The sequence below is a fragment of the Lepidochelys olivacea genome, assembly GCF_965140295.1.
Source record: "Lepidochelys olivacea isolate rLepOli2 genome assembly, chromosome: 9".
Classification (NCBI taxonomy): Eukaryota; Metazoa; Chordata; order Testudines; family Cheloniidae; genus Lepidochelys; species Lepidochelys olivacea.
In genome coordinates this window covers 15,197,249-15,221,095 of record NC_140419.1, presented here as the reverse complement: position 1 = coordinate 15,221,095, position 23,847 = coordinate 15,197,249, and the positions used below count along the sequence as shown (strand labels likewise).

Below are 23,847 nucleotides of genomic sequence, written 5' to 3'. Positions count from 1 at the left end.
GTTGTGGGGTCTAGTTGCTTTGCAGACGTACCGTCAGATGCTGGTCTATAATTCTGCATGAAGAAATATAATGGCAGAAATATATAAGGTCCTGGGGAATTTACTGATATCGAGAAAAGCAACAAAGGCCAAACTGAGGAAAAGAGAAAGAGAAAAAGAAAAGACAAAGAGGTCGAAAATTCAGATGGACTGATAATTTGGGCAAAGAACAGAGGGTGAAAGAGATACAGAAGAAATAACCAGCCACTGGCCACCTTCACTCCCAGTCCTCATCCTACTTCTTACCCTCTCCCTGTTGGCAAGCCTTCAGTCTGTCCTGCTTCCCAGTCCCCAGTGCCGGTTTTGGAAGGTGGAGGACCTGGCCCACAGAGTGGGACCTGGATGCCGGCCACATTCCCAGCCATGTGACATGCACGGTAGTTACAAGATCACTGTGCAGCTGTGTGCACACAGCTTACAGTGAACATTCGTCCCACATGACAAAACCAAGCAGCACAAAAACTGGTTAGGGCTGTTAACAACCAGGCAGGGGGCACCTAAGTGGCACTGACAGTGAAAAGGATGGGGAAAACTTCAAAGTTGGGTACAGGACAAGGTGTGCCATCAAACCAATAATCCACAGGCCTGGCATTCCACTGATTAGAAAGTACCTTCTCTTCTCACTCTTGCTGAGACACAGCCGTGTACCTGAAGGAGTTCCTTTTTTTCACTTTCCCACTTCACTTTAAGAAAGAAAAAAAAAGAAGAACATAAATGGAATGATGGAAGGTCTATGCCTGTCTTATTTCAGGGCCACACATAAAGGCACTTCCATTCTCCCACATCTTGAAAAAGATGAAAGGTATAATTAATGCACTCTAAATGACTGGATGGGCTACAAGTCAATTAATCTGCACTATATGTTAATTCTGAATTCACAGTAGAAAAGGAGCTGGTCTATGGTTCATTTAACCACAAAGGCAAACAGCTCATATTTAACTAAAATGTTGTTCTATTATTCTACAAAAGTGTGCAGAAATTGTAAATGGTTAAATACTTTCAGCACATTTATGTAATATAGTTAATGCCAGGCTGCAATGCCAATATGGGGTACTTTGATAACAGAATACGATTCATTTGAAGACTGAACTGCAGAATTTCTTGTCAGTCAAGAAGAATATATGGTTTTTACTTTAACTGGGAGTTTGATTCAGAAACATTTTATTGCAGTCTTGAAAGCGACATTAAATAGAACTCCATACAAAGATAAGGAACAATATATGCTTGTTTGAAGTGAATAAAGATATTTTCAGTCCTGACCCTACCTATTTTACCAATAATATCCTGCAAATATCCTGAGGCTCGCCAGCAGGGAGGGGTAAGATGGGTCAGTGACAGTGAATGGAAATGCAGGACACGACTGTCAATGTTGCTCATCAGCTGGGAAAGTGCCCTCCATAGGGAGTTGTCATGGATCCTAGGCACCTCACTCTGCTGTTCCCTGGTTCAAGTCTTTTCTCTGGGGGACATCCTGTTTGCTTAGGGAGAGGTGGATGTAATTGGATGTATCTCAATTACTGCTGTGCCCTTCTTACTTGTACCTTGTAATTGCTTGTGATGGCCAGATGGCTAGTTTTGGATATCTACACCTAGCCACCGATGGTCACTATACAGGTCTCCCTCATATATATGAGAGATCTGTATAGTCCCTGTTACAGTCACTCCCTGTGTCTTGAATACCATTAGCAGGTGGATCGTGAACATTCCAGTTATTATGCTGACTTATCTGGGGGACCATATGAGGGATCAGAATTAGGTTGCATCTCTTTGGCCATGGTGCCCTTATTACTACTGCCAGACTCTCCTGGTGTCTCACGTGGCTGCCTACACTCAGTACCCACTCATCCTTTTAACTCCACAGTCCCATAAGCACACAATAACTGGGTGTGGAGGTGCCAGAGACTTTCTGAGTCTCTTGTGTGCTTTTGATATGCAACTTCACTGGAGCAGGGAAAGGGACAGCATGTGACACAGGCTCTTTCAGCCTGGCCATATTTCTTTTTGAAAGACTACTTCCTCCTCTTCTGGTGGCACTTGCTTCACATATATATTACTAGTACTCTCAAAGAGAGCCCAACTGCATTGACTTTTTGCGCACTCAGTGTATTCTTCACTGGGACAAGGGCACTTTGCATAGTCATCCTTAAACACACAACATGCACCAAACAGGAAGATAGGGCCCAAGATGTATTATATAGCTGTTAGCCATAGTCCAGGCTGTTTTCATCCAAGTCCTGATGAGTCACAGATGTCATTAAACTTGTCATTGTTATATATAATTGCTGCAGAGGGCTTGCACTGAGGCACAGACATCAATGATCAGAGATTTTCTTCTTTGACAGGGTAACTGGTTTGGTGGATGGGAGAATGCAGTAGACATAATATACCTGGACTTGGGCAAAGCTTTTGACACAGTCCCACATGACAGTCTGATAAGTAAGCTGGAGAAATACTGGCTCGGTGGAACTACCATTAAGTGAATACATAATTAGTTAACCACAAGCAAAGAGTAGCTATTAATGGAATGATGTTAGATTGGAAGGCGGTCTCAAGTGGGGGTTCCATATTGATCTGTTCTGGGTCTGGTGTTATTTAACATCTTTATTAATGACATGGATGTAGGAATAGAGAGTATACGGATGAAATTTGCATATGACATAAAGCTAGGGGAGGGGTTGCAAACACTGTGGAGGATGAGATCTTGCTAAATTGGAGAACTGGGCAATAGACTACACAAGGAAATTCAACAAAGACAAATGTAAGGTTCTACATGTAGTGAAGAAAAACCAAATGCACAAATACAGAATGGGGGATAACTGGCTTGGCAGCAGCATTGCTGAGCAGGATCTGGGAGTTGTGGTGGATCACAACCTCAACATGTGATGCTACTGCAAAAAAAGCAAATGCAATTTTAGGTTGCATTAAGAGAGGCATAGCATGCAATTCACGGGAGCTGCTAGTACCGCTCTACTCAGTGCTGGTTAGGCCTCAGCTGTGTCCAGTTCTGGTCACCAATGCATAGAAAGGATGCAGCAAAACTGGAAAGGATCCACAGGTGAGTGACAAAGATCAAATGGATGGAATGCAAGCCATATGAGGAAAGGTTGAAGGAACTGGGTATGTTTAGTTTGGAAAAGAGGAGATCAAGGGGGGACATGATAGCTGTCTTCAAATACTTGAAAGGCTGCCCTAAAAAAAAGATAGAGGAAAGTTGTTCTCGCTTGCCAGAGAGGGCAGGACAAGAGGCTATGGGTTCAAACTACATTATAGCAGATTTAGGTTAAATCTCAGAAAAAACGTCTTCACTGTAAGAACAGGAGGACAATGGAGCAGACTGCCTAAGGAGGTTATGGAAGCTCCTTCACTGGAGGTGTACAAAAGGAGGCTGGATAGCCATCTGTCTTGGATGGTTTAGACTCAACGAATCCTTCATCTTGGCAGGGGGTTAGACTAGCTGAGCCTTGTGGTCCCTTCTAACCCTATGATTCTATGATTTCCAAGCAATCACCAGGAAGATGTTGATTTATGCAGTACTCAGGAAAGCAGTTCTGGTCAAAAAATTGCCAGAATGCACACATATCTTTTAAAAGGGCAGCATGATAACTTCACAGATCTGAGCAGGAATACCTAACATCCACCATGCTAGCTGCTAAAACAGATCAAAGGCTTTGCAAAAGCAGAAGACGCAGGAGGCAATATTCCATGGGGACAAACCAACAGAGGAAAAGTATCTACTTTATTTGGAGAAAAATTAGATAGATATGTAACAAACCAATTTATTTTCATCTCTGGAGGATATGATACATGGTAAAGTTTTCAAAAGTACCTAAGTCACTCAGGGGCCTATGTCCTAGTTTCCAAGGTGCCTAAATCCCATTGAAAAAAATCAATGGGAATTAAACCCCTGCTGGGGCCAGATCTTTAAAGATATCTAGATGCCTATTGGCATTTTCAAAAGTACCTCAAAGGGCCTAGCTCTCTTTGATATCAATGGGACTTAGATGCCTTGGTGCTTTTGAAAATTGCACTAGATACCTATCTGCATCTCTAGGTGCTTAAATACCTTTAGAAATCTAGCCCTAAGTGATACAGTTACTCTTGAAAATCTTATCTAAGAGCTATAAATTACATGTATTGGCAAAATAAATCTTAAAACGTGTATTTATTTCTATTAGTTAGGAACTTTTGGTATTAGGAGGCAATATGCTGTTTTAAACATCTTGAATCATCTCAACATGTTCCTCCTTCATACCTTTATTTTACATTCAGGCTTATCCAGCTTCTATAGTACCTCAGTGTAATGAAGGTAGACAGTAAAACTCTATAGAAAGGGATCCTAGAGAGAAGCTAGTGAGGTATATATATGAAGCACAGGAGTAAGAGCTGAGAGGATTATCCAGTAAAAGTGATGAGCAGAAATCTTCACAGATTTAATTTAAAAAGTAAGTGATCTGGTTTGCACAGGTTCTGCGAGCAAAGGGTGCTCTTTACCTGGGGAAACTCTGGCCATAGAAATGCATGATTTTCCTTGCTGTTCGTACATCTGGCTGTGCATGTTTGAGAAGCACAGCTGCTACAAGAATGCTCTTTTTGGGGCCATGCACAGTAACACATCGTGACAGATATGGCCATTTCCTGCCATGTCCTGGACAAACTTTACTGAATTAAATTAAACCTTACTGAATTAAATGTAAGTATCTTAGGAGTTCATTGTATTAAAATACAAATGTTTATGTATCACTGTTGGATTGTATGTAATGACTCTAGGTGGGGTGACATGACTAATGTAAACCCTGGGAGTGCTATGAGCATCAAAGAACTATTTGAAACAATGTGCCAGACAAGAATTAACTTTTAAAGTTAAGTGGGTTTCCCAGGAAAACTCTAAGGGGAAGTGAATGCAAATGTACTTCTCCGGTTATGCAAGAACTCAGCTTTTTGAAGATTCTCCTGAGGAGGGGACCTGTGTCTGCTGATCACCTGTTATGCGAGGACAAGATCAGAGGTCCAAACTGTATAAAGGAGTAAGTTATAGATTCATGATATTCTTGTTCTGGGCAAAAGGTGGTATGAACCTGTAACCACAGAAAACCCCCATGGTGTAATTAGAAGGACTGACTTCTAGAAAAACCCTTGTTGGAGTTGGGGTGATCTCTGCTGAGCTTATTAGCATGTGTGTTTTAGATATGTTTTCTCTTTAATGCTGTTACCTTAACAATTACTGTGCTTGCTTAGGAAAAAGCTGTATGGTAGTTTATTTATAGCCTCTGACGGGATGCCTTGCTAGAGGATGTTGTGAAGGCCAACACTATAACAGGGTTCAAAAAAGAACTAGATAAATTCATGGAGGATAAGTCCATCAATGCCAGAAGCTGGAAATGGGAGACAGAGGATGGATCACTTGATGATTACCTGTTCTGTTCATTCCCTCTGGCGCACCTGGCATTGGCCACTGTCAGAAGACAGGATACTGGGCTAGATGTACCTTTGGTCTGACCCAGTGTGGCCATTCTTATGTTCTTATGTTATGTTCTTGTGAGAAGAAAGCAAAGCAGGCCTGCTTAGGCAGTCTGACTTGCTGAGGAACTCACAGTGCAGGCAGAAAAGCCCAAGAGCAGTGATGGCTGAAGCACCAGGAGCCTAAATATAGGTGCCTTGCTGACCACTTAGGGGGAATACAGGTGCAGTTGCCCTGAACTGTGACATACCCAATACTCATAACTACTGTGTCCGGATCCAAAGCACTTGCCTACAATTGGTTGACAACTTCGTCTAAAAGGTTGTGCAATTCTTGCCTTGGACCTACTTCCAGAAGAGGTCACAATTTTGGATGCTGATGCAGAAGATAAATACAATGTTTCTCTTTCGTATTTTGCACACATCCAGTTCATCTGCATTGCCATTCTTTAATGAAACAGGCATGTTAATGTCAGACAGCTCTGTCACACATTTCCTTCTTAAAGGACTGAATTAGTGAATCACTGAAAAACAATTCAGTATGCACCAATAGGAAACAGGGCGGTTGGCATGTTAGCATTAATTTGGTGCTAAAAGTAGGTGGGGGAAGAGGGCTAGCAATGAGAGTGTGAATACTAATAATGATAGATTACATTTACTAAGCGCCTGACAGCTTCACAAACTATCCTGCAAACACTCCCGATCAAGTATAGTGCTTACTATTACAAGTAGTCTTGATGACTCATGGTATTTCTTATAGTTATAAGCATAATGCTTGGTAGTAAGAGTTTGCAGGATTGGGTTCCATATGCATACCTGACTGGGCAAAGGATGCCACCTCTGTTTTGGAGGGCAGCAGCTAAGCATGGAATTTATGCACAGGGCTCTTCATGACAGCAAGCACTGAGGAAACGTGAGCCAACAATAACCAGTGCCAATCCCTAGTTATAGGAAATGTGAAGTGGGATCTTCAGCAGAGCTGTGAAAATAACTGATTTGACTGTTTGCTGACAGTTCTGAAAAACTGGAAAAGAAAATTCATTTCAGATACACTTGACATGAACAAACAAAAAAATTACATTTTCAATGAACCGAGAAGTCAGGGAAAATAACATTTTGGCTTGAATGAAATGTTTCATTTTGATTTGTTTTTTTTTTAATTTTTTTTTTAATAATTGAAGGAAATTTCAAAATGAAAAGTTATTTCAAATAGAAAAATGAAACGTTGTTTTGAAAATGTCAGAATGAAAGGTTTTGATTCTTTTCAGGGGTTTTTTTTGTAATTTTTTTCCAACCAAAACAATTTGGTGAATTCAACATGAATTTACAAAATGTGTAACTCAACTCAAATCAGCAATTTTCACTGAAAAATATTTTGGTCAAAATTTTTTGCCCAGTTCCAATATTTAATGCCTTGTGCCCTGTGACCTACTGGAAAAGGAACTGAACTGGTGACCACAATCAGCTGAGTTTTTTAAGGTTTCAAGGACTACTATATTGCTATATTTTTCACCATTATTTAAAATTCTTCCCCTGAACAGTCTCTTCCTGTATCATGCACAATGGAACAGGCCAAATTTGCATGTGAACAGTATAGTACAATGCACAGTGGATTAGATTACCATAGATTTTTTCCCCCACCTCTACCTTCCAACATCCTCTATACCAAGTAAGTATAGTAGTATCCAGAATCCAGTACTATTCAACATGTGCTTTCTCCCATCAAGAGTGTCCCTGGTTGTTTCCTATTCTTGATCTGAAGATTGTCTAGACTATTCTGCCTTTCCATTGTTTACTTTTCAATTAAAAGGGAATGTCAATTAAATAGAGCAGTTCATCAAACAGCGGCCTGTTGCTGCTGAAAAAGGCATAGGCATTGGAAGCAAAGATCAGCTATCCAGCAGTCTGTTTGCCTGGCAAAAATATAGCCTAATTTTACTCTGTTTCATATTCATATACATTAGTACAGCTTTTCCCATACATTTATCCTTTTGTTAGTTACAGCTGTTCTTTTATTCATTCTTACGTGTTTGCTCTGCTGTCAGATTTATGAAATAGTCATTCCACTGAGCTCAGCACACGGCGGTCATAACTTAGCTACACTGCAAAATACGGGATGCCCTTGAGGTAAACTCAGATGTGAAGGTTTTATGAAGTGTCTCACATGTGGCAGTTCAGAGAAGTCTATTTGTCAACTTATGTCTATTGTTCAGTTGTTCAAAAGATGTTAAAAGGACCCTATTAAACCACATGCTGTCTGAATTCCAAGGGAACTGAAGGGAGGAGAGGGAAAGATTTGCATTATTACATATGAAGAGTAAAAAGATCTGTATTGGGCCCTGCTGCATTATTGTAACTTCCTTTTGATGTGGAAGCTACCAGTTGGTAGGTTCTAATAGGTCTGCTTATCCACTTACGTGCACCCCAGTTACTCTAGTATCTGGGTACCTCACAAATATTAATGAATTTATTCTCACAAGGGAAGTAAGTATTGCTATGTCATTTATTTATTTATTTATTTATTTATTTATTGTACAGCAGGGCGGAACTAAGGCAAAAAGCAATTAAGTGACTCAACCAATATTGCACAGGATAGCTGTGGCAGAGTGGAAAATTGATTATAAAACTCCTGAGTCTTGTAGCCCACAGAGCTAGCTTTAGCATTTATTTTATTTAGCAGTAACGCAAGGAACCTCTACAGGCCTGTCTCCTGTAAGACATTGGCTTCAGCAGTTAGCATAAGGCTTGAGGCCTATGAAGTTTGGCCCAGATAAATGGCCCAATGGTCACCCTTAAGTTTTGGGGAACTGGGAATAGAGTATTTAATAGGGAAGTTTGTACTTACTGACACCAGGCAACCACAGGAATATGAGCTAATACCAGCTTTTGGATATTTTAGGATAGGAACATCTGCAGATGTCTGACCACAAGAGTGCCATGGCAACAAGGTGAGGTATATGATAATAAGTTGAGCTCATTAATATACTAACCTATAGGAGAAGGGCACCCCAACATTAGTAGGGTGAGGACATACAAACAAGGAAGAGGAGAGACACCCCTACCGAATATGCATTAGGCATAGTGATGTCAGTGTAACATATTATAAAAGTTGGATTCCCAGCCTCTGAGCAGGAGAAGAGAGAGAGAGAGATGTAGCCCTTGAGAGGTGCCAGGATGATGACCACTGGTGATGATAGGTTTCAGAGTAATGGCTGTGTTAGTCTGTATTCGCAAAAAGAAAAGGAGTACTTGTGGCACCTTAGAGACTAACCAATTTATTTGAGCATAAGCTTTCGTGAGCTACAGCTCACTTCATCGGATGCATACTGTGGAAAGTGCATACTGTGGAAAGTGTAGAAGATCTTTTTATACACACAAAGCATGAAAAAATACCTCCCCCCACCCCACTCTCCTGCTGGTAATAGCTTATCTAAAGTGATCACTCTCCTTACAATGTGTATGATAATCAAGTTTGGCCATTTCCAGCACAAATCCAGGTTTTCTCTCCCCCCTCACCTCCCCCCCAACACACACACAAACCCACTCTCCTGTTGGTAATAGCTTATCTAAAGTGACCACTCTCCTTACAATGTGTATGATAATCAAGAACGTCTGAGGAGGGGGGGAAGAAAACAAGGGGAAATAGGAAACCTGCTTTTTCACTTTTCACTATAAGACTTTTTTTCAGTTGCTTATAACTTAGCCAAACTTTAACTATTCAGGCAGAAGTTTTCTATGCTGGGTGGCTGCTCCTGACTGAATTTATCTGGAAAGTTTCAGTGAAAATAGTTTAGCTGTTTCTGAGAATTAGATTAGGAAAAAATATGTAGTTTTGCCCATGTTAACAAAATTCATATAATTGTTTCATTGCGAAGGTCTGCTGCACCCATGTTTTGGAGCAGGGACTTGAAATTTAGCAGGAGATGCCCTTTATGTCAGGGATATGCCTTTTGCCATGCTCATGAATATTTGGCTGTGATAAGCCTTTGAAAAATCTTAGTTCTCACATGCTCAGTAGAGACTTGTTAAGACTTTGGCAGCTAAATTCTCCAAAGAGCTCATCTGCACTGAGGACCGACTGTCCCCTCATAGCTTGTTGGAAATGTCATAAGCATGGGATACGTATAGTGAATGAGGTTGAACAGGCCAGGGTAATACTTACACTAAGCTTGCTGGCTATGGCCTAGTCTTTGACATGAGTGTTTGCCTTGCTAATATGTCCTTATGTTAATAGTGTTGTATAGGACAAAGGGTGATGTTTTGTTCATGGAATGTACTGACTTGATAGATAAGAGGAAGTTATCAGCACAATTAGCGCACAAAATGTACTACCAAAAACTTCCTACATTGTGAAAAAACATGAGAGTCCCTACACCAAGCAAGGGGTGAAAGGCCTGGTCAGCATGCATGATCAGTGATAATAAACCAATTAGAAGAGAGAGATAACAACACGGAAATAGAATGGACAACAAAAATTATGTAAACTGAAGCTTGCACTTGCCTATTGTATGAAAGACATACTGCTTAATAAGAAAAGGAGGACTTGTGGCACCTTAGAGACTAACAAATTTATTTGAGCATGAGCTTTTGTGAGCTACACTGAATGCATCCGATGAAGTGAGCTGTAGCTCACGAAAGCTTATGCTCAAATAAATTTGTTAGTCTCTAAGGTGCCACAAGTACTTCTTTTCTTTTTGCGAATACAGACTAACACGGCTGCTACTCTGAATACTGCTTAATGTTGATTGGATGGTCATATAATGCAATTGTTTGCAGTTGCTGTTCCTGGTTGCTACAGGTCACTGAGATGGTCACACTGGGCACCAAAATCAAGAGTGGGGGGAGACCGTTTCTCCTGTGCTCTCAGTGGTCCCTCTGGTGGCATGCTGGCAGCATGGAAGAAAAGGAGAAAGACAAATGACTGCACAGAGAAGAGCTGGACCAATGGGGCAGGGAGGGAGTGAGGGTGGAAGGGAGAGGGGTCAGAGGGAGTAGATTGGGATGAAGAGCCTGGGGGCAAGACTGGGACTGGGTGCCAGTGTGTGTGTGATCATGTAATTAAAGACAGTGTCATAATACTAATAATAAAGTTGCCCAATCAACCTTATTTTTGGTATTTCCTACCTGTGAATGCTTGATGTTGCAAACATAATATTTGTTTAACACAGATTTGGAGTTCTGTATACCTAGGACAGAACCATTCTGCCCTCCTATGGCTCAAATTGTAACTCTTTGGGAGACACCTAATTATATGAAGAGATCACCTCAAAGCACCAAATTCCGTTAGCAGAAATGAGCACACCTCTCACACTGCTGTCCATGGGAGTTGTATCTGAGGCTAGAAAGTGACCCTTTTAACTAAGGAGGAGGGGTAATTGTAAATGAGGCATAAGGCAGTTGGATCTTCGTGGACATTCAACTAGCTGTTTGTATTTCTTTTTAAATTTTATATCAATGTCTAGTTATTATTTATGAAGGAAATATTATAAGCATTGAAAATCTCATCTCATGGGATCTGTGGGCAGATGTGAGATAATCAGAAGATACACCAATTGCAGAGCAGAAATTTTGTGAACATTATAGCATTTATTTAATCTCTTCATATTTCTAATAAAATATGACAAAAAGACATCTCCTTATTACTCTAGGTATTTTTGAAAAATATTTGAAAAAACCCCAATGATTGCCTTTTGCAACTATCCTGAACTTTGAAAAGGTCATCATAAGCCACTGATCTGACATCTAGACAAGGAATTATTTCTTGTTAAAACTGCATTCAGACACAACATATTCTGGGAATTTTAACTCAGTTGGCTTCAGTTGTAATCACTGGTTCTGAAAGTGACTAAATCCCTCTACGTTCCTCTGGCAGCATCTATTTGAACAGTTTTGAATATCTCTGTCATATTTGGTTAGTTAGAAATATTTTTGTTTGTTTAAAAGTTTTGAAATTTCAAAAACAAACTCAGATCACTGGACTATAAGGAAATAAACAAATGGAATGGAGGCTATTGGGGGATTCTGGTGATATCACAAACCACTATCGCTCTGCATTCTTTGCATAGATGTAGAAGCACATTAGTATTCTGAAATAATGAGGGACATGTTCTTGTCTCAATTACTCCTGTGTAACTCTGGAGTACATGCTACTGAGTTACCATGAGTCAATGGATTTAGGGTTAGAGTTTGCAGTGATGTGACTGAGACCTGAATCTAGCTCCTCAGCTCCCTGGAACCACAAGTTCAGGTCCTGGCAGGATTCAAATTCAAGTCATCTGCCCTTCATTTTTCCAAGAGAGATGCCATTTGCTATGCATGGGTATTTAGATGGGATCTTTAAAACTGAAGGCTCATCTGTCCAGCTGGGACACTGAAGATCCCATGACAATCTGTAACAGAGCAATGCTCTGAACCTCGAGCAAAATTTCCCCTTGCCTGTGCTGTCATCCCCTTTCTCAGAGGTGGTTGTATTTAACCAGTGGTGTATGTGCACAATTGTAAAGTGCTTTGGGGTGAAAGGCTTTGTGTCAATATACGATATCCTTATTTCTTCACAGGCAGGCCACTATTTATTACATAGAATCAAATTCACCGCAGTGCTGACAGTCAGCACAAGAGTCGAGGTACCATTTAAGCCCTTCTTACGTCCCTTAAGGGTGATATTGACCAAATGCAGAGGTCCCAAGAAAGGCACTACACACCTGGTAAGCCTCACACCACCTAAGCCTCACTTAAGTTTTTCAGTGGGGTTTAAGTGAGGTGTAAATAGCGCACAGAGTCTTGTGTGTGTTCTCTGATCTGTGCTGAATTTTACTTGTATTGAAAAACAGTTAAAACAATACCCCAAATGGGGGAGAATGAAGGTAAGTATACTAATGAATAAAACGAAGCGATTCAAACTGTTTCCCCAGACAACGACCATGTGAAACTGTTAACGCTGTCAAAGGTTGAACATATGAGAGTATTAAGTCAAAAACAAATACTTATTTGGGGCTAACCGTCTGTGCACTAACAAGCGCCAAGACAAAGGGTGTGGCTCACAATAGCACCAACTTTCGTTTTCACCACTGGAACAAATGAGAGCCAAGAGGACATTCACTCCCTGAGAAGCAGAGTATTCTGCTGTCTTCAGCTGCAAGTTTTACCTTCTGAATTTTATTCCACACACGTTCTTTATCACTTCTTCCTTCAAGGGTGTCCATGGCATCTGCCATTAGCGACTGCAGCTGCGGCACCAAGATAAAAATTATCAGTGTGGAATTCACACAGAAATAACTTCTCTAAATACATAGATTAAAACCTAATTAAAAATTCATTTGTACACTGATGATTTTATTACTCATCTTTCACACAATGAGCACCACCACCTCATCTTTGCTTCAGCCATTACCCTGTATTATTGTGGATATAAAATACTAAACAATGGGGAAAATTCCACTGGAAAATTTGTACTTAAGACTATAGATTTTAATGCAGTAAATGTTTATATTTTTAAAGCCACTTTTGGGTTGTAAAGAACAAAGGTTCCATATTTCATTATTTAATTCTCCAAGATATTCTATGTATTACAAGAATTTTTGTATGTGTTTTCTTCCAAGGCTAATGTATCATAATTTAAGACAGCATGTAAAACCACTAGAGGACAATGCTAAAGCTGATATGTTTTTACTGTATCTCAAAGCTCATTTACCTTTTTTAATATCATTTTCTTTGACAGAGCCTTCCCATCATTCAGCATAACAGAGCATAAAGAACAAGGCAGACTATTTCTACTGTAAACTATAAGAAGTATGTATTGATAAATGCTTGATAACCAGTATTCAGTGCTGGAGGCGAGGCCCAAAATTCAGTGTGGTTATGGCATTGCCTCATTTGGGGTCCTCCTCTCAAACATTTTCAGAAATACATTTTCAACTGCATTTAAATAGCATAATAATATAGGAATTGCCAGACTGGATCAGACACCTACTTCATCCAGTCCTGTTTTCTGTCTCCATTAGTGGCCAGCACCAGATGCTTCAGAGGAAGGTGCAAGAAACCTCACATTAAGCAGATGTGGAATAACTGCCCCCTCCCGATTAGGTCTCCTCCTAAACCCTTTAGTTAGTGATCAGCTTAAGGCCTGAAACATGAGGTTTAATATCTCTTCCAAAGTTTGTTAGCATTACCTATTATAACTCTGGAAATCACATAAACGTCCAATCTCCTCAAGGGTTTGGTATAAAAGAACACATATATAGGGGAATTCAGAATTAAGATTCAGAAGATTCAGGTGGTGAACATTGCCAATTACTTACCTTTCTGTACCTAGGTAGTGCAGGACCTTAATATGAGTATGTGTTCTGATGACATATAGGAGCACTGACGTTTAGGCTCAATAGAGCAAGGTAAGGGACAGCTGACTTGTAATCTGAGCAGGTTTCAGAGTAGCAGCCGTGTTAGTCTGTATTCGCACAAAAAAAACGGAGTACTTGCGGCACCTTAGAGACTAACCAATTTATTTGAGCATGAGCTTTCGTGTGCTACAGCTCACTGCACCGGATGCATTCAGTGGAAAATACAGTGGGGAGATTTATATACACAGAGAACATGAAACAATGGGTGTTACCATACACACTGTAAGGAGAGTGATCACTTAAGATGAGCTATTACAAGCAGGGGGGAGGAGGGAAGAAAACCTTTTGTAGTGATAATGAAGGTGTGCCATTTCCAGCCGTTGACAAGAACTCTGAGGAACAGTGGGGGGGGGGGGAATAAACATGGGGAAATAGTTTTACTTTGTGTAATGACCCATCCACTCCCAGTCTCTATTCAAGCCTAAGTTAATTGTATCCACTTTGCAAATTAATTCCAATTCAGCAGTCTCTCATTGGAGTCTGTTTCTGAAGTCTTTTTGTTGTAATATTGCGACTTTTAGGTCTGTAATCGAGTGACCAAAGAGATTGAAGTGTTCTCCAACTCGTTTATGAATGTTATAATTCTTGACATCTGATTTGTGTCCATTGATTCTTTTACATAGAGACTGTCCAGTTTGACCAATGTACATGGCAGAGGGGCATTGCTGGCACATGATGGCATATATCACATTGGTAGATGTGCAGGTGAACGAGACTCTGATGGTGTGGCTGATGTGATTAGGCCCTATGATGGTGTCCCCTGAATAGATATGTGGACACAGTTGGCAATGGGCTTTGTTGCAAGGATAGGTTCCTGGGTTAGTGGTTCTGTTGTGTGCTATGTGGTTGCTGGTGAGTATTTGCTTCAGGTTGGGGGGCTGTCTGTAAGCAAGGACTGGCCTGTCTCCCAAGATCTGTGAGAGGGATGGGTCGTCCTTCAGGGTAGGTTGTAGATCCTTGATGATGCGTTGGAGGGGTTTTAGTTGGGGGCTGAAGGTGACGGCTAGTGGCGTTCTGTTATTTTCTTTGTTGGGCCTGTCCTGGAGTAGGTAACTTCTGGCTACTCTTCTGGCTCTGTCAATCTGTTTCTTCACTTCAGCAGGTGGGTATTGTAGTTGTAAGAATGCTTGATAGAGATCTTGTAGGTGTTTGTCTCTGTCTGAGGGGTTGGAGCAAATGTGGTTGTATTGTAGAGCTTGGTTGTAGACAATGGATCGTATGGTGTAATCTGGGTAAAAGCTGGAGGCATGAAGGTAGGAATAGCGGTCAGTAGGTTTCCGGTATCGGGTGGTGTTTATGTGACCATCGCTTATTAGCACCGTAGTGTCCAGGAAGTGGATCTCTTGTGTGGACTGGTCCAGGCTGAGGTTGATGGTGGGATGGAAATTGTTGAAATCATGGTGGAATTCCTCAAGGGCTTCTTTTCCATGGGTCCAGATGATGAGGATGTCATCAATATAGTGCGAGTAGAGGCATTAGGGGACGAGAGCTGAGGAAGCGTTTTTCTAAGTCAGCCATAAAAATGTTGGCATACTGTGGGGCCATGCCGGTACCCATAGCAGTGCCACTGTTTTGAAGGTATAGATTGTCCCCAAATGTGAAACAGTTATGGGAGAGGACAAAGTAACAAAGTTCAGCCACCAGGTTTGCCGTGACATTACACAAAATAAAACTATTTCCCCATGTTTATTCCTCCCCCCCCACTGTTCCTCAGACGTTCTTGTCAACTGCTGGAAATGGCCCACCTTGATTATCACTACAAAAGGTTTTCTTCCCTCCTGCTGGTATTAGCTCATCTTAAGTGATCACTCTCCTTACAGAGTGTATGATAACACCCATTGTTTCATGTTCTCTGTGTATATAAATCTCCCCACTGTATTTTCCACTGAATGCATCCAATGAAGAGAGCTGAAGCTTATGCTCAAATAAATTTGTTAGTCTCTAAGGTGCCACAAGTACTCCTTTTCTTTTTGTAATCTGAGCAGTAGTTCTATAATTCCTAATTTTATGGAAAAAAGTATCAACATTCAAGTTTTTTCAGTTAAAATTACTTCCCCATGCTGCAGTGCTAGAGAAATAATGCAAAATCATCTCCATGAATACGCACTTAAATCTCTAAATGAGTTTGCTTTGGTTACATTCACTCCCCCCTTTTGTGTTAATTTTCTACAAGTATCCATTGGACAGAGTCTTATTGGTCCAAATATTTGCAGAAAACAAATGTCAGTCTTTTGCATAAGTATTTGTGGAAAACAAAAAACACAAGTTCTGCCATTGGCTTTAACAGGAGCAGAGTGAAAGTCTTTGATAGACCTGTTTGGGAATTTTCTGTTGGAATAGTTTTCTGATAGAAAATGTCCTTTTTGCAAAATTTAAGTTTTCTGCAGAAAAATTTCATTTTTGCTGAAAAATTTTAATTTTGCATCAGGAAAAATTCAAACAATGCTTCTTGGCTATCTCTCAGGAAGGCTCCTGTCACTTTCTCTTTCTGCCTTTTTGGAGAAAGTGAAATTGACATGAGCATTCCAGGAAGGCAGTCAGGAAGCTGAAAAATTCTGTTTTGGTTCTCCAGAAACAAAAGTTTTCTGGAAATTCATTCTCATGAAAAATTTCATATTTTTGATCTTTTATCCCATTTAAAATGGACAGTTTTTCAAAAAAGCAAAGTTTTTCATGAGAATGGAATTCCATTTTTCAGACAGCTTTGGTCTTTGATTTATGGGAATGTAAATGTGAAACCACAAAACCTCTGGAAGGTCTTTATTGATTGTTGTTTGCATTGACAGATCAAATTAACTGAAGTCTCCTCTGCCCCAACAGATTTTATGAATTAACAGGTTTCAGAGTAACAGCCGTGTTAGTCTGTATTCGCAAAAAGAAAAGGAGTACTTGTGGCACCTTAGAGACTAACCAATTTATTAGAGCATAAGCTTTCGTGAGCTACAGCTCACTTCATCAGATGCATATCGTGGAAACTGCAGCAGACTTTATATATACACAGAGAACAGCTCACTTCATCAGATGCATATCGTGGAAACTGCAGCAGACTTTATATATACACAGAGAATTGGTTCATATTCTCTGTGTATATATAAAGTCTGCTGCAGTTTCCACGATATGCATCTGATGAAGTGAGCTGTAGCTCACGAAAGCTTATGCTCTAATAAATTGGTTAGTCTCTAAGGTGCCACAAGTACTCCTTTTCTTTTTATGAATTAACAGTAATTTAAAAAATCCTGAGCTGAGGTTCTCTCTGCCATATTTTAGGACTCTGTGAATTTATATGGTTTAGTAGTTACAGAAAGGAGTTTATATCTGAAATGCCTCCGGAGGCCCTTTGCTGTATCAGTGGAAATGGCATACTGCTGTAATTCTAGAGGGTTTTTTACTTTTTACTGCTTAAACTGTACATAATAATAAACATATGGCAGGTTTAGCATTTTCCTACGAGTAAATCTGAAACTAGCCTTACATGGGCTGAAGTCTAATTTCATTTGCACCAGTGTAAATCTAGAGTATCTCCACTGACTTACATAGGTGCAAATGAGAACAGGATCTGACCTATTATATTCTTGATGGAAAGATATCAACAATCTAGTCATACAGCTATAAATGGGAATTAAGGACTAAGCAAAACCACCAGAGTGTGCACTCATTAAGGCTGCTATCCAGTGCCCACTGAAATCAGTGGGAATTTTCCTATTAACTTGCATGGATACTGTATCAGGCTCTGAGAACCCAATCCTGCAAACAGTTACTCCTGCATGTAGAGTCTCTCCCAGGTAGCTTCCCATTGAAATAACTGGGAGACTCAGCAGAAGTAACTGCAGAATTGTGCCCTAACTGAGAGATACCCAAACTTTGCTATAACATTCCAGCCCTAAGGAATTTGCGTCTCCTTTAATGTAAACAGTTTAAAAAATGCAGTCAGACAGAGTCCTGGAGAAGACGAGAGGGCAAAGAACCACTGGGAAATGAAGAAAATCATAAGTACATTTTAATACTGTGGACAGGACAGCTTGTTAATTTTTCTCTCCTTTTAAATCATCTGTACTTCGAGCTTGGCAAACAAGGAATTTCCTATTGAATGTTTAACATTCATGATTGAATATTCAGTAATGGGCTCTGGTTCTGCCAAGTCCTAAGCAAAAAAGAAAAGAATAGTTTTTCCTTGTCCTTGTTTTCCTGAGGCTTCCTGGAACTTAGCTTCAAAAAAAGTTCCCAGGAAGGTCAAGCTTGCAGCTGGAGAAAAGCTGTTGTAAGTAGATTTAGGCAACATTTTAACAGTATGTTTCTTAGCTGTGATATAATAAAAAATATAGTACCGTGGAGAAAGTCTGTGCTGACAAACGTATCAGTAACTCAAGATATTCCTCTAGTCAGCCTTACAACATGGGGACATAGGGTTCTAATACCAGAAAACCCTTGCCAAAAGGATGGTGACTTTTAATAAACTATTTGCTCTGTAATATGGTTTCCCCTTATCTTGAGTACAGTCTTCAAAATCCAGTGACTACCTCCCTCAGCCATAGGCACTTGGTCAGCTTCTCTATGGCAAGCTACTCTGAGAAGCTTCCGTGCTGCAGAGCTTAGGAGCTTTGCAGGATTGCAGTCAAACCTCGGGGATTGGCTTTAGGAAATCCAAGAGCTTCGGTAAACCAGGATTTGGATCATCAAAGTCTGACCAAATAAATGGAGGGAGTGAGGATCATGTAATCCTCATTCAGGCAAATGAGAGAGATTTGTTTTGCTTGAATAAGAGGCCTTAAATATTTAACACATGCAGGTGGCTTAATAAAACAACCTTTATCCTATACGATACTGACAACGCTTGTGCTTCTATAACACTTGCCATTTATGGAGATTGAAGTCGGTTAAAAACGTTAATGAATTCTGCTTCACAACACCCCTCTGAGTGTTAATATCCTCATTTTGCACACAAAGAAACTGAAGCACAGAAGAGCAAAAGTGACTTGCCCAAAGTCACACAGCAATTCTTTGACAGCGCCAGGGATAGAAAACTTTTGAATCCCACTCTGGTGATCTAACCACTCGACCATTCTGCCTCTTTTGTTTCATTCAGCCACAGTGCTAGATGTTTTAAATACATCACAATCTAAATAACTGCGTTTTCTAAGATTATTTTCTGAGGATGAGAGGAAGGAAAAACATTTTAAAAACGCAAGTGTAAATGATTCAGACGGGTTGCATAGAAGTTATTCTTGCAGGTGCTTAGCTCCTCCTCTGCAGTGAGGTTTTCAAAACTATTCCAAGTTCTCTGCACATTAAAAATTGACTTCCACTACAAATAGCACTGCAATGTTTTTTCCCCCGGCTACAAAAGCCAAAACAAGGATTAAAAATAAATACTCACCAATTCAGCATCCTGCTGACTGATGTCCTGTAGATAGGGAATGGTTGCTAGCTCAGCCATCGCTTGATTAATCACTTGAGACTGTTCCTTGACTCGCTGCAACCGACTGAGGAGGCTGGCATACTGCAACTTCTCTATCACACCTGAACATGCAGAGAAACTCTCCTATCCTCTCAGCAAAAGCAAATGGGTTAGAAGAGAGCCACAGAAAATCTACTTCTCTCTTGAGACTTATGTCAGGGCTTATCATCATATATATTCACGCTGGCAATACTGGAACCAAAGAGGTGTACAGCACCTTTAAGATAATGCTTTCTAAAATCTTATATAGAAAAAAAATTCATCCTTTACACAATCTCTCTAGTAGTAATAGAAAAATAAATACATAGCTTAAAACAGATAGGAAGGGGGAGACTGCAGATATCCGATATTAATGTAATTTTTATTGTCATCACTTAGAAAAGGCTTTTCCATAATCCTCTTTGTTAAAATATGGTTTGGCTTTCATGCTTTTCATGTTTCAGCGAAGAGGTTGAGGAAACCATGTAATGCATAAAGCTACCACATGTTCACAGGCAAAGAAAATCCACAGCTTTCAAACCTGATCTTAAACACCAGAAAGCTGCAGAATCGGAGTCTGATCCTGCAGGCACTTAGGCAAGGGCTACCTTTCAGCACATGAGGAGCCTAGTCATGTGCTTATATTTAAGCACATCCCCAAGGAGTTGCAGAATTAGGGTCTTAAAAAGTGCCTAAAGATCTACACAGGTGCCTAGTGGGATTTTCAAAAGGTGCCTAACTCCCATGGCACCTAATCTACTTCAGTTCTTTTGAAAATCACCCCACATGCCTAATATTTGTTTGAAAATCAGATCTTTAGAGCATATTCACGTATTTTCTTGAGGAAGGTGGGACAGGAGAAAGGGGAGCTAATATCTTCACTACCCTCTTTTTTGAAGGGTACACAGCTCTCTCACTGAAAACTCCTTAACAGGTGTTACGAAAGCAAACTATTAGTGATTAGAAAGATATACAAGTTCAGCGGGAGCTGTGTGCGCTCAGCATCCCTGAAAATCAGCCCACTTATTTAAGAGCCTGAAATTCAAAATGTTGGACTAGATTTTCAAGACAGCTTCTAATAGTTTTGGCAGATCTTTGTTCCCACAGTCACATATAGTTGCAAAACAGCAAGTGCGGTTGCATCCACCTAGATACCTAGCTTTGTGATTTATGGGTCCAATCAGTTAATGGGCTGGTTGACATTTTTTGAATGAAATGAGGTTTCTTTGGGCTGGTTGACATTTTTTGAATGAAATGAGGTTTCTTTGGCAAAAATCTTGACTTTTAACTCTTGGTTTTCCACAAAAGTTTGAGACATTTTTTAACTGACATTTTAATTAAAGAAGTCATCAAACGGTTATTGCAATTGTTATCAAAAACTTGTTCTAATAACTAGGCTCCTAACAGTGAGCAATTGTGGATGTAATTAATTTTGCCCATAATTTTGGACCTCTGCTATGGAGGAAGGAATGGCATCCCAGTTAGAAATCAGGGTCTTCAAGCCTAACCATAAAAGAAAGATAGGAAGTTATATAAGTACAAGTAAATAATCCCTTCATCTCTCCAGGGAAGTCACTTCCTTAACTCCTACTCGTAAAACGACAGCGCTACAGAAGAAACCACCGGAGATCCTATGCAAGAGAAATGATTCTGTCCTCTATGCACCACAAAAAAGGTAACCCCAGCAGGTCAACACAGCCCCTGGTAGATAGAAAGACTGTAGCAGAAACAGGTGTACACCCTGTGGGTGCATCCATTATGTGGGCTCACTGAACCAAATCCCTGTATAGGGGATGTAGCAAGCCATGTTTATTACTTCTCCCCATGCACAGATAGCATGCTCATTTAGGCTCCAGCTTAGCAAAACATTTAAGCATGTACTGAAGTCCATCCCTATTCAGCAAACCACTTAAGCATCTGCTTAACTTCAGGAAGGTGCTTAAGTCCCATTGGCTTTAATGAACTTTAGATCAGATTCTTATGGGAGGTAGGGGAGATTCTATCCCTCAGCCCCGTCATCATTTTTGCAGTGAGAAAAGCCCTATTCTACAGGCTTTCCATGTCCCCAAGATATGAATTAGAATAATTAGAATGCAAAGTCAAGGAAAAGGTTTGTATCATTGCAGCAATATAGATATATATATTCATTCAAATAAAGAACAGCCATTAATTAATGAGAATGAGAGAGAGAATTTATCAACATGTAACAATTGAAAACAAGTCAAATAACATTTTTGGTTGCAGCAGAAAGTTGTTTTCTGGACTTCTGATCTCCCACCCCCATATAAATGATAAGAAATGAGTGTATTCATAGAATCATAGAATATCAGGGTTGGAAGGGACCTCAGGAGGTCATCTAGTCCAACCCCCTGCTCAAAGCAGGACCAATCCCCAATTAAATCATCCCAGCCAGGGTTTTGTCAAGCCTGACCTTAAAAACTTCTAAGGAAGGAGATTCTACCACCTCCCTAGGTAACGCATTCCAGTGTTTCACCACCCTCCTAGTGAAAAAGTTTTTCCTAATATCCAACCTAAACCTCCCTCACTGCAACTTGAGACCATTACTCCTTGTCCTGTCCTCTTCTACCACTGAGAATAGTCTAGAACCATCCTCTCTGGAACCACCTCTCAGGTAGTTGAAAGCAGCTATCAAATCCTCCCTCATTCTTCTCTTCTGCAGACTAAACAATCCCAGTTCCCTCAGCCTCTCCTCATAAGTCATGTGTTCCAGACCCCTAAACATTTTTGTTGCCCTTCGCTGGACTCTCTCCAATTTATCCACATCCTTCTTGTAGTGTGGGGCCCAAAATTGGACACAGTACTCCAGATGAGGCCTCACCAATGCCGAATAGAGGGGGACGATCACGTCCCTCGATCTGCTCGCTATGCCCCTACTTATACATCCCAAAATGCCATTGGCCTTCTTGGCAACAAGGGCACACTGCTGACTCATATCCAGCTTCTCGTCCACTGTCACCCCTAGGTCCTTTTCCATAGAACTGATGCCTAGCCATTTGGCAGTATTGACTCATCAGCTGAGGAAGAGGTTAAAAATGCTTCTTCATTTGGCTGAACCATGCTATCTTGGTGTGGGGGGAGGAATAAGCATGCTTCTCCAATTTTTATAAAAGGAAAGGGGGGGGGGGAGGAAAGGAAATCCCTCTTTGTCATCTTGATTTGCCAGAAAAATAGGGGAACACATCATGGAGCTAAAGAAAACAGATTTGGTGCCTGAGCCAGCTCGTGCTTTATGGCCCTAGCGATGTTATTGACATTTACAGTAGGACAGAAGTAAATAAATAAATAGCAGACAGCAGGATATTTTTAAAGGAATTATAACAGGTTGAACATTGTCAGGGGTTGTGTTTCAGTGACAATGAAAAATGAAGAAAGAGAGCGTAAATAAGCGCTTCTGGCACGAAAAAGAGTTCACAGGGATATGAACCACATGATGAGAATTACATGAACTAGAGTGGAGTTCAAGAGGCTACTAAGCTGCAGTAAAAATATAATAAAGTGGCCACGGATGAAGCTGAAACTGCCTCTACAGGTACAATGAAGGTTAAGTAAATAGCAATCTTAAATGGAGGCTTTAGGGGGGAAAGAATTGGCCTATTTAATAGAGGGAAGAGTTAAATGTCTAAGAAATAGGACTGTGATGTAACCAACAAATTCATCAGAAAGGTTGAAAATCTGTCTTCAATAGGAATGCAATACGGGACTAAAACATTAATTGGCAGACAAATCACAATGCTTTTCCTTCCAGATGCGCACAGACATACATCATCCAGGTCTCACACAGAATAAATGAAAAGTAAAAGTAACAATTGTTGGGCCTTATCCTGCAGCCCTCACTCACATGTATTGTCTGATTGAAGTGAAGGGCCAATGTTACTCCTAGGCCAGATTGCCCCCGCCCCAAAGAAAACCCGCAGCTAAAAGAGAAATCTCACAAGAGTTCCCCCTGAATTTAGACAGGTGGGGTTTGCCAGTCCACAGAAAAAGTAGTGGAATCTTGGGGGATCTGCTGGAAGGACAGGAACATCTAAGGATGTGTTTCAGAGTAGCAGCCGTGTTAGTCTGTATTCACAAAAAGAAAAGGAGTACTTGTGGCACCTTAGAGACTAACAAATTTATTTGAGTATAAGCTTTCGTGAGCTAAACACCAACTCTGGGATCCCTCTGTAAATCCTTGAAAGGACATTGCTAATGGAGAAGACCAACCCAACAGCAAACCAGTCTACTCCAGGTGGAGTTTGCTTGACACAATTACTGGGCAGTGAGAGGGGCCTCTGAAGCACAAAACCTAAAGCAAAGCAAGACTGTTGTCTTATTGCAAAAGAAGCTGGAGAGTCTGTAACATACAGGGCACCTTAAGTGTCCTTAAGAACTTTTCAGGTTGCATTACTGGTCCCACATGACACTGAGATAAATCAGAGAGATGGTATTCCCCCTCTTGTTTTTCTAGATACTATTTAAGAACTAATATCTGTGTCCCCTCTATTCATTAATAAATTTTGC

The 23,847-nt window shown here is 40.5% G+C and overlaps 1 protein-coding gene across 1 annotated transcript in view; it reads right to left on the bottom strand.

Moving 5' to 3' along the window:
- The window catches only part of SPATA16 (spermatogenesis associated 16), a gene marked incomplete at its 5' end in the record, with an annotated part of 111,583 nt that overhangs the window by 4,577 nt on the left and 83,159 nt on the right, over positions 1-23,847 (bottom strand). The window contains 2 exons of the mRNA XM_084638113.1: positions 12,642-12,722; positions 19,267-19,431. Of these exons, the coding sequence (XP_084494239.1) occupies positions 12,642-12,722; positions 19,267-19,431 (246 nt within the window). The remainder of the gene's footprint in view (positions 1-12,641; positions 12,723-19,266; positions 19,432-23,847) is intronic.